This window comes from Lissotriton helveticus, chromosome 1_1 (assembly GCF_964261635.1).
Source record: "Lissotriton helveticus chromosome 1_1, aLisHel1.1, whole genome shotgun sequence".
Taxonomy (NCBI): domain Eukaryota; kingdom Metazoa; phylum Chordata; class Amphibia; order Caudata; family Salamandridae; genus Lissotriton; species Lissotriton helveticus.
In genome coordinates this window covers 537,176,953-537,194,385 of record NC_136057.1, presented here as the reverse complement: position 1 = coordinate 537,194,385, position 17,433 = coordinate 537,176,953, and the positions used below count along the sequence as shown (strand labels likewise).

Sequence of the window (17,433 nt, the reverse complement as noted above, 5' to 3'; positions counted from 1 at the left end):
CCTAGACTACATATACCAAAATGCATCAGTCTGAAAGCACAGGAAGTAACTGTGCAATGGTAAAATAAAAGGAGGACTCGCACAAGGGCTCAATATCCCGTGATCAAGCCTTTTGTAAAGGTGAAACGTGTTGCACGAGCGAGTGCGTTTTTATGATCTTCCTCGGAGGAATATATATATTTTCGTGAAGGGAGACATGCCCACTGGGGAAATCATATATCAACACCACAACAACCAGAATGCCGTGAGAGGGCCACGCCCATTGTGGGAGGTTGTTTTAAGCAAAAGGAGGTGTGTGATGAACTTTGCCTCCCTACACGAGCACACGCCACTGACGAAGGGATTTGTTTCCAGAAACGCGTTTGGCGCTGCATTGACTTTGGTGTTTTAAACTGCTCTCTGCCTGCGTGCAAATCGTCAATAAATGATTTAAGAATGCTGATGTCTGAGGCTCCACTCGATTATGGTTCACCTGCGTGTTCATGATATTTACGGCTCGTTCCAAGCCGTGAGCGGAGCCCACTGCTGGAGCGGGTCCTTCAGCGCGCCACATGGTGATGGCTGTAATGGGAGACATACAAGTTTTGGTGCTACTGCAGGATGGCACCACCTTGGGACTTAAATTGACGATTGGAAAGCGGAACAGGCGGAGGGCAGAAGATGACATCAGCCCACCTGGGATTTATATTGTGTTTATTTTCGTGAAGGGAGACATGCCCACTGGGGAAATCATATATCAACACCACAACAACCAGAATGCCGTGAGAGGGCCACGCCCATTGTGGGAGGTTGTTTTAAGCAAAAGGAGGTGTGTGATGAACTTTGCCTCCCTACACGTGCACACGCCACTGACGAAGGGATTTGTTTCCAGAAACGCGTTTGGCGCTGCATTGACTTTGGTGTTTTAAACTGCTCTCTGCCTGCGTGCAAATCGTCAATAAATGATTTAAGAATGCTGATGTCTGAGGCTCCACTCGATTATGGTTCACCTGCGTGTTCATGATATTTACGGCTCGTTCCAAGCCGTGAGCGGAGCCCACTGCTGGAGCGGGTCCTTCAGCGCGCCACATGGTGATGGCTGTAATGGGAGACATACAAGTTTTGGTGCTACTGCAGGATGGCACCACCTTGGGACTTAAATTGACGATTGGAAAGCGGAACAGGCGGAGGGCAGAAGATGACATCAGCCCACCTGGGATTTATAATGTGTTTATTTTCGTGAAGGGAGACATGCCCACTGGGGAAATCATATATCAACACCACAACAACCAGAATGCCGTGAGAGGGCCACGCCCATTGTGGGAGGTTGTTTTAAGCAAAAGGAGGTGTGTGATGAACTTTGCCTCCCTACACGAGCACACGCCACTGACGAAGGGATTTGTTTCCAGAAACGCGTTTGGCGCTGCATTGACTTTGGTGTTTTAAACTGCTCTCTGCCTGCGTGCAAATCGTCAATAAATGATTTAAGAATGCTGATGTCTGAGGCTCCACTCGATTATGGTTCACCTGCGTGTTCATGATAGATATATATATATATATATATATATATATATATATATATATATATATATATATATATATATATATATATATATATATATACACACGCGCGCACGCGCCTCCGCCAAGAAACAGGGGACCCAAATTTTTCTGTGAGTAATTTTATTCCGCAACAGACAGCATAACGTTTCGGCCTACAAGAGGCCTTGGTCACATGGCGCCTTAGAGGGCGGTGGCAGAATTTGCAAGTGCTAGTGACTACGACATTTTCATTGGATGTCAGACGGATGCACTGTAAACATAGTAAAAATACTAAATATTTTCTTTGTGCAACTGGCAAAAAACTATATATATATTTTTGGATTCTTCTCACCTCGCTCCAGGCGATTAAAGTCACGGCACAGCAACAGGTAGATTTTTAAACAAAAGTATATTTATTTACACACCATGTGCAAAAGAGCGTGCAACGATTAGGACGGCCTACGCGTTTCGGCTACTACAAGCCTTCCACTGGACCATCAATATATATATATATATATAATGTCCAAGATAGTTAGGGTCCTTCCGAGACCATTCCTCCCATACTCAGGCGGCGTATTACTCCGGTGAACCCAAAGCCGTTAGTATTTCCCAAGTTGCTAAGTCCAGCAAATACGCACTCAGAGACAGAAGTCTGAAGAAAAAGGGTGTTTATTCCCAAATTACGCTACGCGTTTCAACACAATGCTGTGCCTTGCTCACAAGACACAGCATTGTGTTGAAACGCGTAGCGTAATTTGGGAATAAACACCCTTTTTTCTTCAGACTTCTGTCTCTGAGTGCGTATTTGCTGGAATTAGCAACTTAGGAAATATATATATATATATATTTATATACACTTTAAAAAACGTTTACATTGACGTTATAGTTGGGTTCAGAATTTACACACACAAAACCATAGAAATTCTGCAGTTTTTATTAGGTCTCGCGCCTAGCTTTGCAGTGCTCAGCATTGCTCCCACAGCAAGAGACCTCATGTAGGGACTTCAGAAAGCTGACCACATGCTCGTGCGTGTGCTTTTGTTTTCGTCCGCTGCTATTGGGTTTTGCATGCGGTTTAAAAAAAAAAAAGGCAGCACGTCGCTGGTGAAAGGCGTGTGCATGTCCCTGCTTCTTTAGAAATGAAACCGCCCATGTCCCAGTGGTGCCTGTTATGGGCAGCTCAAAGTAAGGAAAAGCTACAAGGGATTTAGTTTTTTAACTTAGTTGAATTGATTTACTGGCATCAGTCAATAAAGTTAGTTCTCAGGAATCTAACTCAAATGTAACCATAGGATAACGGTACAATTTCTTTCAATGAGGAAAACATTCAATGACAAAAGCACATGAGTAAAAGAAGCACACGGAAAAATATTTATATCTAAAAAGGTATTTATATTGAGTTAATCAGAAGGTTTGTATCGTTTGGGAATCAGACACAGATGAATGTGAGCAAAATAAGTTATGAACAGATATATGCATGAATCAAAAGATCAGTACATCAACTCCTTTATTTAGAACAATGTAACCGAGTCCATTCATGAACAAAGGTATACTTTTGAAGCGATGTTTAACTTTGGAAATGATGATTTGGTCGACGTTTCGGTCTTGGGTGCTGTTGTCTATAAGACCATCATCAGGACTAACATTTTTGCACAAAAGTTGCCCCTTAGCAGTGCGGCCAAGAATTATTGGGCCAAAAGTACAATAAGAAGACTTGGGTACCACAAGTGTGTTTGCTGGACTGGGTGTCTTCTGTAAAAGCATCAGTTATGCGAGTAGTAGGTCCAATATATGGAGACCAAAGTTCACGAAATGGTTGCTTATATAAAGATATCTGTACACAGCGTTTCGGGAAAATGAATCGTCAACACAAGCAAACGCCGGGATATGTTATGCTCAGCAGCAGCACAGACAACAGGATCCCTCGCCCCCGCTCCTCTGTGGTGCGCGCGCACCACTGTTCCTCCTTGGATTGGCTTGTTTTCGCCTCTTACACCCGAGGCCATCTGCCATGATCTGCTGCTTCCTTGATAAGAGGGGATCAGATGGCAGTTCGCATGGAGTCGGCTCCCTAATTGAGCAGCTGCCTCAGCACGCAGACTCTATCTACCAACCAAACACAGCAACAACATGGGCATGGCAGTTCCCATTCACATACAGGGCGCCAAGTGGCACCGACAAGAGCTTCATTTTATAGCCACAGTCACAAAAGCCGGCTCCCTGCTCTCTGTGCTCGGTCACCACGCCCGTGTGGGGGTCGCTGGTGCTAGCGCGTGGTCGCTGGTGCTAGCGGAGGTGCTGAGACAGGAGCCACATCTCCACCGTGATTCAGATCCCATGACCCTGTGAGGGAATGTGCAGCCTGCTCTGCATGCGCCAAAGGCACGGCTCGGCCGGCCGGCGCTTCCTCCGAGGGAGCAGAGCTATCTGCTGCACTCTCAAACTTTGTTTGCAAACCAAGACTAGCGCTTACCAGCCCGGGCTCCCCCGAGCACATGACTGCACAGGATGTGTGCCGTGGGGAGAAAGGGACAGTGGTGCGTGCACACAGCAACACGTGCACATACTCACTCACATACAAACACACACTCAGTCACATACACCCAAACAACACAAAAACACATCACAGTCTCATACACACACGCACACACTCACATAACCCCCCCAAACTCTGTGTTCACATTTAACAATAACATGAAAATACAATTACAAGGCTCCTTGACTTTCCCTTTGCCACTTGTGATGTTTACAGAGGAATTCACTCACTCACCCCCAGCCCTGCAAGGCACAGAAGGCACACCCAAAAAACTGCCCCTTCTGAATTCGGGCTACTAATATGCTAATATTTTGCCAGGCACAATTTTGCTCACAGTGCCATGTTAAGTGTTGCTTCCTAAGTGCCATGCCCACGACAGCGTGTCTCTGTGTACCTAGGTGTGTGGAGCGTGGGCTGGGTGGGAGGGGTAGGGGAAATTGATTGCCACTTGGGCTTCAGACCCTAACCCTTTCTTGACAGAAGATGGTGTCGCTTTAAAGGGCTCTGAGCATCGGTTCAAACGCGGAGGGCTGTAACAGAGGCAACAGATGCAAACTGTAAAACAAAGATAATTAACCCCTCCTCTGCCTAACAGCTCCCACCCCAACCTCCACACCACTTCGCCCCTCTCGAGCTGGAAGACAGCTCTTCCTTACAGTGGCTTGGAAGCACCTAAACAACACCACTGGGCGTGTTAAGTTTCAGGAAGAGGCGCGCTAGAGTAGTTGAACTTTACGCACCAGCCTAACAAGAGATGATGAGGTTACACCACAGGGCAAGCGGTAGGTAAGTCAGTGTGGACCCTTCCACAGACCACTCTCGTCAATGACATTCTTTCTAAGGCAGGCGTGGGGATCTGCCTGTGGAGGGGGGGAGACTGTAAACTTTATCTTGGGCACTTTTAAGTTTTTGAGTGTGGCACTAGTGAACTCTGCATTGAGAGCACGAGATAGGAAAGTGGGCAGATAAACACATTTTCAAAAGCAAGACAACCTCTTTCTGGGCGGTTTCACATCACTCTTTCACTAAACATGCCTAATTCAAACTGCCAATTCTGCAGAGCTAGGAAACCCCCAATGCTAATTCCTGGCGTTCAACAACACGTGAACTCTAAGAAAGGCGAAACCGATTGGATTTCCAATGCAATATGTCTCGCATTTGTTCACGGTAGCGCTGTTGACAATGTTTTTATACTTTTGCTTTTTTACACCGTTGGCAATAGTGCTATGCAATTATAATAACTCCACTGCAAATAAAAAAAACAAAAGTAAAAAACATTGTTAGTTTCAGCACCAACAGCTGTAACTTTAACAAATGCGAGACCTACTGCATTGCAAATGCTTAGTTACCTGAGCTAATTAGAACTTACGCCACCCACAATGCACTGCTTATGCAGTGGCGTAGTAAGGCCAGGTGGTACCCGGTGCGGAAAATTCCTGGTCACCCCCGGCTTGACAAAATGTAAAAATATGTGTTTAAAACACATATTTTTGCCATTTTGTCACCCCCCTCAGTGATGACACCTGGGGCAGCCTGCACACACCGCACCCCCATTCCTGTGCCACTGAGCTTATGACCTCACATATTGCATCACTCATGACACGAGGGACTAAAATAATCAAATATTCGAGAATGTTTGATTTGAACCTAAAGAGGACGAAATCCACAGCAGGCATTTTAAAGGCTTCCAAAAAAGTTTGCATTTTAACTACATTACATTTAAACCGTGTGTGTGTTTTAGTACACTTTTTCTGCACCACTCCAAGTATTGGACGTTTTTGGATAAGTATGCCCATAATAAAAAAATGTACATCTGTTTTCAGAGATAAATTATTTACTTATTTTAAGTCTTCTCTTTTTTTTTTAGGAAACGTTGCCGAGGAAGGAAAGCAGATAATGAATGGGCATATTTCACTCTACCAACCTGGAGTCTATGGGAATTACTCTACTCAATTAAAGTAAGCTGATCGTTTTAGATAACATGTATCACAAGATTTTGGAACATCCTGGCTCCTGAATAATCTTTCTTGCTGCAATATATGTATATCGTACTGGATCATAGCACCATGATGTTTCTGTAGGTTTTATGGTTTCAGTGATTTTGACGCACATCAGTAACTAAAAATCACTAATTAAGCTTGTGCTATACCAGGCTATTGAAATTAATGGCTTCTTTTTTGGGTAAAAATCATATGGAATTCCATTTGCACTTTGAACCTCTAAAGATGACATGCAATCATTATGACACAACCCTGCGTTTGCTGTGAGAAATGGCCTCATGAAAATCTACTTTGTCTTTGGACGGAAAATTTACGTATCTACCTCACACCACCTCTGTACTATGTTTATTTTTCCTTTACAAATGACAGAAAAGGAAAATGTCCATTTAACTAGTTGTACAAAAGGGGGTGGTTTTGTACCGCTTTGTTCGCCATAAGTTGGCAGGGTATGCTCAGACGTGAGTCCCTTGCTCACTTTGCCACTGGATTCAAGCAAGCCTGGCTAAAGACGGCTGTAATGCCCGAAACCGGTCCTGGGAAGCTTGATTCCGGTCCAGGGAAGGCATGGCTTGGCAGTTCGGGATGGACTGTTCCCATGAGGCACAGGGTCAGACTGATTTGCATATGGCCATGTCTGAACTGGGGTGGCAGAGTGGGCTAAAGAACAGTGATGGATTAAACCCAGATCTGTTGACTGGGTGTGAGTGTTTGATTGGTTCAGATGCTCCGTCCATCACCACCCCCTTTTGTACCATTTAACTAGTTGAGCAAGCATTGCAATGTCTGGCTTTAAAGTGTTTACACATGAGCAAACATTCGTGAACGAATGCAAGCCTCATGTGTTAGTATAGTCAGCAACATAGAATGATTAGAGTGGTATGTGCCCCTGATACGCTAAAGAATTACCACAAAGGCGCATTAACCAGAGACCTAGAATGGCAACAATTGACATAGAAACAGCACCGTGGAAGAAGTACTGCATTAGCACAAGCAACAAGTGGTATTGGTGATCCACAATGCAGGATAAAATCAGTGACTTGGCACTGTGGCACATAACATTTTTGAGGGGCACACACAATGAGCAGAAACCAGTCTATCTGACCAATGCAATCAAACTCGAGCTTCAGTAAAATGAGGACATCTCACCAGGAAAATTAAGTAGTTGCTAATATTGAACGGTATTATTTTTAAACAAGATCTTGGTAGGGCTGAACCAAAAAATATGTTCTTAAAAATAAGACATGGGACATAATGTAGAGCATTTACTTACCTAACGTGGAGCTCGTCCTTCAAGTTCTAATGCAGAATGGGAATGCCTTCTATTCAAGCAACTTTCTGCCTTCACCGAACAGTCCTTGTAACATGCTAAAAAAATGCACTTCATGCAGTCCAATGGAAGCACTTCAGAGGAGGTGGAATGAGGCACCAATCAGCCAATATCATGATGTGAGACATGCTTACTACTCTGATGCCTACTGTGACGTCTTTACTTTTCTTTATCATAAAAAGACAGCTGCATTTTTTTGAGAATGGGACTGGAAAATAGTTAAAATACAATTTTGAACATATTTAATGAACAAGGAGGTACGTATATTATCACATCTGGACTTAATGTTTTATAAGAGTACCACATTTGGTAAAGACCACAATGGTACACAAGGCCGCAACATTTTAGAAGGATCAAAATTCCACAAAGAAATAGCAGCACTGAAGGACCACATAGGCAAATAAAATGAGCAACACTGAAGAACAACTACATAGGCAGATACAACCAGTGATAAAGTATTACAGTGGCACCATACAACCAGCAACATCGAGGAAGATGCCTAATGCCCACCCTTTGTGAATGGATTGCTCACAATGAAAAACAGTATGTCCATGCTGAATAATATATATTAGGTGGTTCTGTAAAGGAAATCATTTTATATATCCTTTTTACTCATCAAAAAATTTCTTTATTAATATATAATTTAGAGCATATCAAGTTTTTGATTCTACATGTACTAAGCATTTGCTTATAATGCAGAATGTGTTTTAGAAGGGAAGGCCTTATTTTCAAGTTGGCTTCCGCATTCACCAAATTGTTCCAGCCATGCTGAAAACAGTGAACCTCATGCACTGTAATGGAAGCCCTTCCTAGGATGTACAGTGATAAATAGCCAATAGCACTAGGGGAGAGATTTACTCCTCTGAAGCTGATTGGATGTATATATTTTTAGAAGAGTAGGTACAAAAGGTCTGGCAAATAGCTACAGTGTCAAGTCTAATCTAAAAAGTACTTGTGATATCCTGTTTCGGAAAGGAAAGAAGTAACTGAGGGAATACTTTTTCAGATTTTTGGAAATATGATATCTGAGCTATTTTTTGATTATCCTACAAAGCAATTTTAAGATGTTTCTTAACAGACTACTATAATGTATTCATGTTTACACAAACATATGTGCAACATGAAATAGGCCAATCAAAATCCAATAGGGAACCATCAGAAGAGACCCAGTCAAAATAACTTACTGGCAAGTAAATGTATTGCACTTTTGTTCCACCTAAAATTATTCAACAAGACGTGACTTTCCCCATCTTTGTCACAGTCGTATATATTGAAGTCTAAGGTTTTTAATTTACCAGCAGACTGTTGTGAATTTCCTGATTTTTTTGACTTAGTGAAGGCTTCTACGTTTTTTTGGTTTTACTTTGTCAAAGCAAATTTTGTTTCCCTGCATTGTAGAATAATTTTCACTACATAATGAGAACATTTTCACTTTAAATAAACCCAACCAAGCTGGAAGATTATACAATAATATATTAATAAATGTTTACTGTTGTACATAGCCCTTATTAGGGGGATTTCCATTAAACAAATTGCTTTTTGTCCTCTTGGGTTTTGCAGACTCTTTTTTCATGACATTAGGACTCTGGGCACTTTCCCACTGTATTGCAGCCGGAAAGTGCACACGCCCTTCCTAAACATGCCAGGAAAGGGTGCTTACTAGATTGGTTTAGGTGTCATTCCTGTGAGTGCCTTGATTGGTTTAGGTGTCGTACCTGTGAGTGCCCTGTTAAAAGGTACACCACATACCCAGGGCAGATATTGCACTGGCTAGTAGTGTAAATTGGATATGTAAATGTAAATGTATGTAAATGTATTGCGACTTAAATGTTATGTTATGATTATTTATTGTGCGCACAGCTGCTCCAGCAAAGGAGCGTCCTGGCGCCAGACAAGGTAAAACATAACACTACTAAGGCAAAAACAGAAAACAGGAACGACTATGGGGCAAAGCTAAAACAAGAAAGTTTTAATGGCCTTTCGAAACTGCATGAGATCCTCCAACAGACGAACCTCAGCCGGGAGAGAATTCCAGATAGCCGCGGCTCTCACCCGAAAGGATCGGCCTCCGGCACGACAAAGCCTAAACCGCGGGACCACGGCAAGGGCCTGGCCCACGGAACGGAGAGAGCGTGTCGGGACATAGAAGGATAAAAGATTGGACAGGATCTGAGGGGCAGTGCCTTTCAAGATTTTAAAGGCCCAACATAAAACCTTAAAATGAATTCTCCTCCTCACCGGTAACCAATGCAGAGCGCGGAGAGTGTTGGAAACGGGACAAAATCTGGGCAGACCAACTATCGCTCTGGCTGCAGCATTTTGGACACGCTGCAGGCGAGTGATTTCTGCCTGATTGGCCCCCACCAGGAGGGAGCTGGCGTAATCAAGCCGGGAGATTACCGTTGCCTGAATCACCAGCTGCCTGGTCGGGGCATCAAAGAATTTGAGGACAGGTCTTAAGCCCCGGAGAACGCCAAAACAGCAGGCCGCGATTTTCTTAGTGTGGCCAACGAAGTTAAGGCTCGAATCCAGCCAGACTCCCAGATTTCTTAATTCCGAGACCGGAGTCGGAGATGGTCCCAACTCCGGGGGCCACCACCTGTCCCCCCAAAGCTCCGCTCTCTTACCGACAATCATAATCTCTGTCTTTGTTGCGTTAAGCTGGAGACAGTTCTGCCTTCAGTCCGTTCTGAAACCTAGGGGCATCAAGCTCCGCATCCCCACTGAGAGTAACCGCCAGCTGAGTGTCGTCGGCATACGAGACCATAATCAGGCCCCACTGCCTTGCGGTCTCACATAAAGGTTGAATAACGTGGGACTCAGCGAGGATCCCTGCGGAACCCCCATGGCCAGAGGCTTGAATTTGGACTGAAAGGGTGGGATGGCCACGCAGAAGGAACGATTGTCGAGAATGGAGCGAAACCACTGCAGAGCCTGTCCCCCGATGCCAATCTCCTCCAGCCGGTGCAGCAGAATGCTGTGGGAGACAGTGTCAAAGGCGGCGCTAAGATCTAATAATACAAGCGCCGCCGTCTGACCAGCATCCAACACCGCACGCAGGTGCTCCACCATAGCAAGAAGGGCCGTCTCCGTGCTGTGCCCAGCACGGAAGCCATTCTGCGTGGAGTCTAGGACATTGGCCCGAGCAAGGTGGTCTGACAGGGCCAGATTGACATGGGCCTCCGCAACTTTCGCCGGCAAGGTAGTAATGAAATAGGGCGGTAACTTTCGGGTTTCGAAGGATCCAACGAAGGCTTCTTCAGAATTGGAGAAACCACCGCCTGCTTCCACTTGGTTGGAACCACACCCGAGGCCAGCGAAAGGTTAATTAGGGAACACACTGTGGAGCGTCCCAAAAAAGACTGGTCTCTAAAAAGAGCTGGTCTCACTGGATCCGACGGAGAGCCAGACTTAATTTGCAAAGCAAATTTATGGAACCCCTCCGAAAGTAGCATGGGAAAAGAATGCAAAATGGTGTGACCTTGGGTGCCATATAGTGCTCCCGAAGCTGGCCCTATACTAGGGAAGGCCTGGTAAATAACCTGAACCTTCTCCAGAAAAAAGGAAGCCAAAGCCTCACAATGGGAGATGGAACCGGCTACCAGGGAGGAAGTCCTTTTTGCCAAAAGATCTTTAACGGCTTTGAATATAGTCTTAGACGGGTTCGAGCTATAGCGGAATTCCAAGGCATAGAACGCCGCGCGAGCTCTACAGATAGCTCGATGGTAGAGTCTGACGGAAGCAACATATGCGGCTTTCTTATCGACCTCATAAGACTTCCGCCACGCTCTTTCCGCCCGTCTACACATACCCTTCAAGGCACGTAGTGCACTATCATACCAGGGACTCGACTTTCTAGAGCTTAATTTGCTCGAGACGATAGGGATCAGAGAGTCAAGCGCCCTGGAGATCCATCTACAGAACTGATCGTAGCCCGTTTCCACGTTGTCCAGAGGGCCTAACGGCTCTTCCTGTAAGATGCGATGCAAATCGTCTAGCCTGAGTTTGTTCCAATGCCGCCTAGGGACCCGACTGACCAATGGAGTGGGAGGGGTCTCAGGCAAAGGGTACCGAATGGACACAAGGAAATGATCCGTCCACCCTAATGGGGAGATGGACAGAACACTAGCCTCGGCCAAGTTAGTAAAAAAGGGGTCCAAAATGTGGCCCCCTACATGGGTAGGCTGAAATACCTGTTGGGAAAGCTGGAGGGCCTCAAGATCAGCTAAAATACTACTCACCGCCGGGATGGTCTGATTGTCGAAATGAAGGTTCAGGTCACCCAGGATGGAAAAGTTGGCACAGCCCATAACTGATGCACTAACGGCATCTGGGAAGGCATCTCTTAACGCTACATCGCTACCCGGAGGTCGGTAGACAACCATCCCAGAGAGCGTAAACTGGGGGCTGATTAGGATCTTAAAAGAGGCACTTTCACAACCAGCGATATTAAGGCCATTCCAATTGCAGGTAAAACAGGACCTAACTATGAGGGCAATGCCACCACCTCTAGTAGGCCGATTCAAAGTGTACATAGAGTACTCAGGGGGGCAGGCTAAGTTGATAATGGCCACATCAGCTTCCTGAAGCCAGGTTTCTGTGATGGCAAATATGTCGGGAGACTCGTCCTCAATGAGGTCATAGATAGCTTGGTGATGTTTTACCACAGATCTAGCATTCAAATTCAACACCCGAAGAGTGTGCACAGAGCCATAACTCCGGGGAACAGATGAAGTACCCCTCTGGCGGATAGGCACAGGGGGGTCAAGCATCCAGCGCACGTATCACCCGAAGGCATCAAGGCGCTTGCCTTGGGAACCCGTCCTGGCTTTTTCCCTGTGAGATAACCCCTACTGGGTATCCCCAGGGTGAAAGCCAGGCATCCCGCAGCGGGGTGGGCCGCCGTAGTGGAGATTAAGCAACTATTTCCCAGAGTTGCAGCGTGTGACCCCATGATTAGAATAGGCACCGAGGCGAGAATTATCGAGTCCGTGGACATTTTGGGCTCAGGACCTGCCGCGTCGGGAATTGAACCCTGGTCCCGGGCCAGACATCTGCATCAGAGTCTGCCGCTCTAATCAGTGAGCCACACTCCTCCACTGCAGATACACGCTACGTATATTGTCAGACTCCCCCAGACTTACAGGGTGCCCGGCTGGGCCCTATGTAAGTACCACTTCCTTCAATTACAATGCTCTTGGGTGCATGCACCACTGTCTGACAATACATCCATATCGTTCCAGGTGTCCCACAAATCATAGGTCCTGGTGAGACCTCATACTCCCCAAGAGGTCAAAACATCGTTGGTACTACTGCAAAGCGAACTATTGTACACAGCATCTGTCATTGTTACATGAGGCTGTGAATGTCTACTACAATTGGATTATTTGGTTGCTTTTTGCTTTTCTGTATTTTTTTTAAACCTTCGTGTATGTCACTAATCGTCACTTTAAGATATAGGTTTCAATTTCACTTTGGGACATCGAACACGGTTCTCTGAACCCCCCTGTTAGGACTTTTTTAATTCAATTTAAATTGCAATGCATTTTACCTAGTGGGCTCCAAATGTGCTTTTTTGAAAATCTGTGCATCTTCTCCTAGACTATCGCCATTGTGCTTAATTTGCATTATTATTATAAATATACTTTTTATTCTAATACCAATTCTACAGGTATCACCGTTTTCCTTGTAATTTCCTAGAAAGTGGGCATTCCTGTGTTCGAAATATATATGTTGGCTTTTTCTCTGAAGGCTGTGGGAGTACATGAGGGTATTCCCCAGCAAGTGTTATAAAACATGGGATATCCAACTGAAACAAAAGACCTCGGCCATTTGAGGGCCTGGCTGGATAGAATGGAGGAAGAGGTTTTGGCACTTTGCTTCTGGGAGCTAGATCATGGCATCACTAAAGATTAAGATCTGCAAACCATGGCAGAAAGGTCTGAAATTTAGGGGTGACATCTGTGGTTCAAAGGGAAACACTCCGAACCAGCCCCTCTTCAAAGGCACACCACAGTATAACTAATGGTGCCATTCCTCAGCAGGGGAGAGATACACTTGTGAGGACATGGGACCGGAGAACCTGGGAATTCGTGGTGCACTTTGCCAGAGGAATCTGTTGTGCACATGTAGGATTACTGCCATTGAAAGGGACCGCGCATCCTTCCTGAATAGTGGTTGGCCTGGGCTGACAACCTGCTGCTGTGTGGTACCCTGAAGTCAGTCAGTCAGTCAATCAATCTCAAGTAGTACTTATAAAGCACACCTGAGAGGGTATCCAGGCGCTTGCTGTGGATCTCAGTCGAAGAGCCAGATCATGAACGCCTTCCTGAAATATGTCAGCAAGGGTGTGGTGGGGAGGTGGAGGGTGTTCCATGCTTTGGTGGCAAGATGGGAGGAGGAGTATGCAAGGGTTCTGGGCGAGGTGAGTGGGCTCTCCTGGGGGCCAGTGGAAGTTCATGTGGTGGTTCATGTAGGAGGGTCCTTGGCTGTAGAGTGCTTTGTAGGCGTGGGTCAGGAGCTTGAAGTGGCATTTCTTCTGGACCAGGAGCCAGTGGAGGTCTATCAGGTGCTGGGTGATGTGAGTTCCCTTGGGCAAGTTTAGGATCAGTCTGGTGGTTGTGTTCTGGATTGCATGCGTTTGGTGGTGGTCCTGCATATAGTGCTTGCCATTGTCCAGTTGGTTGGTGTTGAGGACCTGGGTCACAATCTTCCTAGTTTTGATAGGGATCCTGCTGACATTTTTTTGAAGCATGTGAAAGCAGGCTGAGGAGATCGCATTGCTCTGATGTCTCATGATGAGTTTGATGTTGAGGATAATGCTGAGTTTGTGGGCATAGTAATTCAGACTAGGGGCAGGTCAGAGTTCCTTCACCCACCAGGAGTCTTTATAGAGGGTGGTGTGTCTACCGAAGATCAGAACTTTAGTCTGTCCATGTTGAGTTTCAGGCTGTTGTCCTTCATCAAAGTTAAAACGTTCTTCTTGCAGTTGATGAGGTTTGTCTTTGTGGAGGTGGGGTCAGCTGAAAGCGAGAGGACGAGCTGAGTGTCATTGGCTTAGGAGATGTAGTGTGATCTGAGGATGTCTGCAAGTGGAGACATGTAGACGTTGAAGAGTGTTGGGCTGAGGGATGAGTCTTGTGGGATGTTGCAAATGGTGTGCTTGGCTTACGAAATGAAGGGAGAAAGGCAGACTCTCTGGGTGTATCTTGTGGGAAAGGATGCCATCCATCTGAGCTCATAATCTGTGATACCGATCGGGTGGAGGCGGTCAATGAGTGTGAATTGGGACATGGTGTCAAAAGCTGCACAGTGGTCAAGGAAGATCCAGGCGGCTGCTCCTCCTCCATCGAGAAGGGTGTGGAAGTAGTCTGTTGCGGTGATCATGGCTGTCTCAGTGCTGTGGTTGGCTCTGAAACCTGATTGGGAAAGGTCCAGAAGGTTCTTTCTCTCCAGGTGTTTTCAGTGATTTGAAGGTTGATAGCGTTCTCCAGGACTTTGACAGGGAAAGGGAGCAGTGAGATGGGATGGTAGTTCAGGAGATCACTGTGGTCTGTCAAGGGTTTCTTGAGAAACGATCTGACCTCTGCATGAACCAGGTGTCAGGAAAGGTGGCAGTGGCAGAGTTGCAGGCTGATTTTTGTCCCTTCTGAGGTTGAAAAGTTGGTGGGGGTAGGTGTTGGTGGGTGATCCCGAGTGGATGGAGTTCATAAGAGTGGTTGTGTTCAGTGTGCTGAGCTGTTCCCATTCAGTGAGCAGGTGGTTGGTGGTGATGGTCAATGGGAGGAACATGAGGTTGGAGGGCTGGGAATCAAAGTTTTTGAAGATGGTGTCTGTCTTCTTGTGAAATTTGACGGCTAGGGCCTTGCAGAGTTCCTGTGAGGAGGGTAAAGAGTTTTCTGTGGCTGACGGGCAGGTGAACTCTCGGACGATGGTGAAGAGTCCCTTGGCATGGTCGGTACTGGTTTCAATCTAGTGGGTAAGGGCTTCCCTTTTTGCGGCTTTGATCTAGCGGTGGTAGTCGTTGAGGGCTGATTTGAAATGTGCTTGATTGGTATGGTTCCTGCTGCTCACCATCTTTTTTTTTTTTCTAGCTGTTTTCAACTGTGTTTAGACGTGATGAGTTCTGGAGCATACCATACTGCTTGTTTGGAGGGTCTGTGTGTTTTGGCTGGTTTGTTTGGTGACCCTGCTGGTGATCCAGTCATTGAAATTCTGTACTGCTTGATCCATGTTGGTTGTATGTATGTATGTATGTATGTATGTATGTATGTATTGGTTTTTATTAAGCGCCTATATCACCCGTAGGTCTCATAGCGCTAGCTGGGAGCCAGGTCAGAAACAGTGTTTTTAGAAAAGCCATGTTTTTAGGGCTTTACGAAATGTCTTGATTAGTTTCAAGACGGAGCTGCAACGGTAAGGAATTCCATGTCTCCGGCGCGGTTCTGGAGATGCCCACAGCTGTGAGATGCTGAGGGCATCAGTCCATTGTTGTTGAGTGACTTTGGACCAGCTGTAGAAGGGGGCGCTGTGGAGTTTGGGGGTGGTGCGGGCAGATCTGGCTATGGTGAAGTTTATGATGGTGTGGTCCGACCAGGTGAGTCCCGAGGTTTGACTGTAACTGATTCTATTGCTGGACATGAAAATGGGGTCCTGCATGCATCCTGCTTTGTGTGTGTGGTCAGTGACCAGATGCTTTCGTCCGTTGTCCAATATTTCCAGGAATTCAATGGAGTTGGTGTCAATGGGGTCGTCTAGGCGGAAGTTGTGCTCTCCCAGAAAGACGTAGTGTTTGGATTCGATGGTGAGCCGGAAGATGAATTCCGTGATGGTGTCACTGAGGCCGGGTGATTTTCTTGGTGGGCTGTATGCAAGGATGCCTCTTATATAGTGGTGTTATCATTGGTGTGGAACTGGGAATTCGTGTGTTCCGTGATCAGCATAGTTTTGTCGTTGGAAATGGTGCAGGTGATTGATTCCTTGTGAACGATTGTGATGCGGCCTCCGTGTCTGTTGGTGTGGTTTTGGTGTTTCTTCTTGTAGCCGGTGGGTGTTGCTGTGGCGATGTCAGGGGTTGAAGCGGGGGTGAGCCCGGTCTCTGTGATGAAGGTCACGTTTGGGTCGAGGGTGGAGATAATGTCCTAGACTTTCATGGTATGTTTGCAGAGCAATGTGGCTTTGATAAGGAGGCAGATGAGTTGTTTCAGGGGTGCCTGGGCCTTCGGGGCTGGCATGGCATTAGTTGCTGCAATGGTGGGGAATGCTGGAGTGGTTGTGAAATGGCAGCAGGGGCAGGTGAAGGGACCCAGTGTGGAGCGAGATGATGAGACATCAGTTGCTGCATCCAAGGTCCAGGGCCAAAAGGTCAGCGGCGGAATAACTCTGGGAGTACAGAGGGCCTGAATTCCTGGTGCTACGGTGCACCAGTGGCACACCTTCTGCACGCAGCCATGCAGTTGCCTCTTTTAGTAGTCTTGGGAGATGAGAAGGGCTGGCAGGGCAGCAGGACGGCGGTGATCAGGGAAACGGCAAACGGCATGAGTGAGAAAAACAGCCGAAGAATTACGCAGTTAATGGGAGAGAAAGCACCCAAGGGAATTTAAAAATACAAATGGCCAATAGCAAAATAAGTACCAGAAATTACTAAAATAACAAAGTAAACCAGAATAAATATCAGAAAACAACAATTGTTTGTTATTTGTTATTTTCCAATCATTGCACAGATGCACCTGAATAATATGGGCGAGAGTACCAGGGAGTGGTCACCGAACCTGAAGAGAGCAGTCTGGAACTGGCAGCTATGGGGCTGTGAGCGAGGCCACACACCCATGTAGCTAATCAGCGGCAGTGGGGGAGAAGCGAAAGACCAGGGGTCAAGGGCTACTCTTGTGTGCTCCCCAAGGGCTTGCTCCCTGTTCTTTTGGAGGTCTCATGGACATCAAAGATCTCCCACATGGGACACACACTGTCTACTTAAGATACTTGGGGAGTGGTGCCTTTTTAAGTGCCACCATTTTCTGCTGGATCCCAACTGGTAGCGCAGTGTGAAC

General features: G+C 46.2%; 1 protein-coding gene across 7 annotated transcripts in view; it reads left to right on the top strand.

Moving 5' to 3' along the window:
• The window catches only part of EPS8 (EGFR pathway substrate 8, signaling adaptor), a 1,030,589-nt gene that overhangs the window by 442,973 nt on the left and 570,183 nt on the right, over positions 1–17,433 (top strand). For all 7 annotated transcript variants that reach the window (XM_078674027.1, XM_078674024.1, XM_078674021.1 and 4 more), the window contains one exon: positions 5,925–6,015. In XM_078674027.1, the coding sequence (XP_078530153.1) occupies positions 5,954–6,015 (62 nt within the window). In that variant the 5' untranslated portion in view covers positions 5,925–5,953. The remainder of the gene's footprint in view (positions 1–5,924; positions 6,016–17,433) is intronic.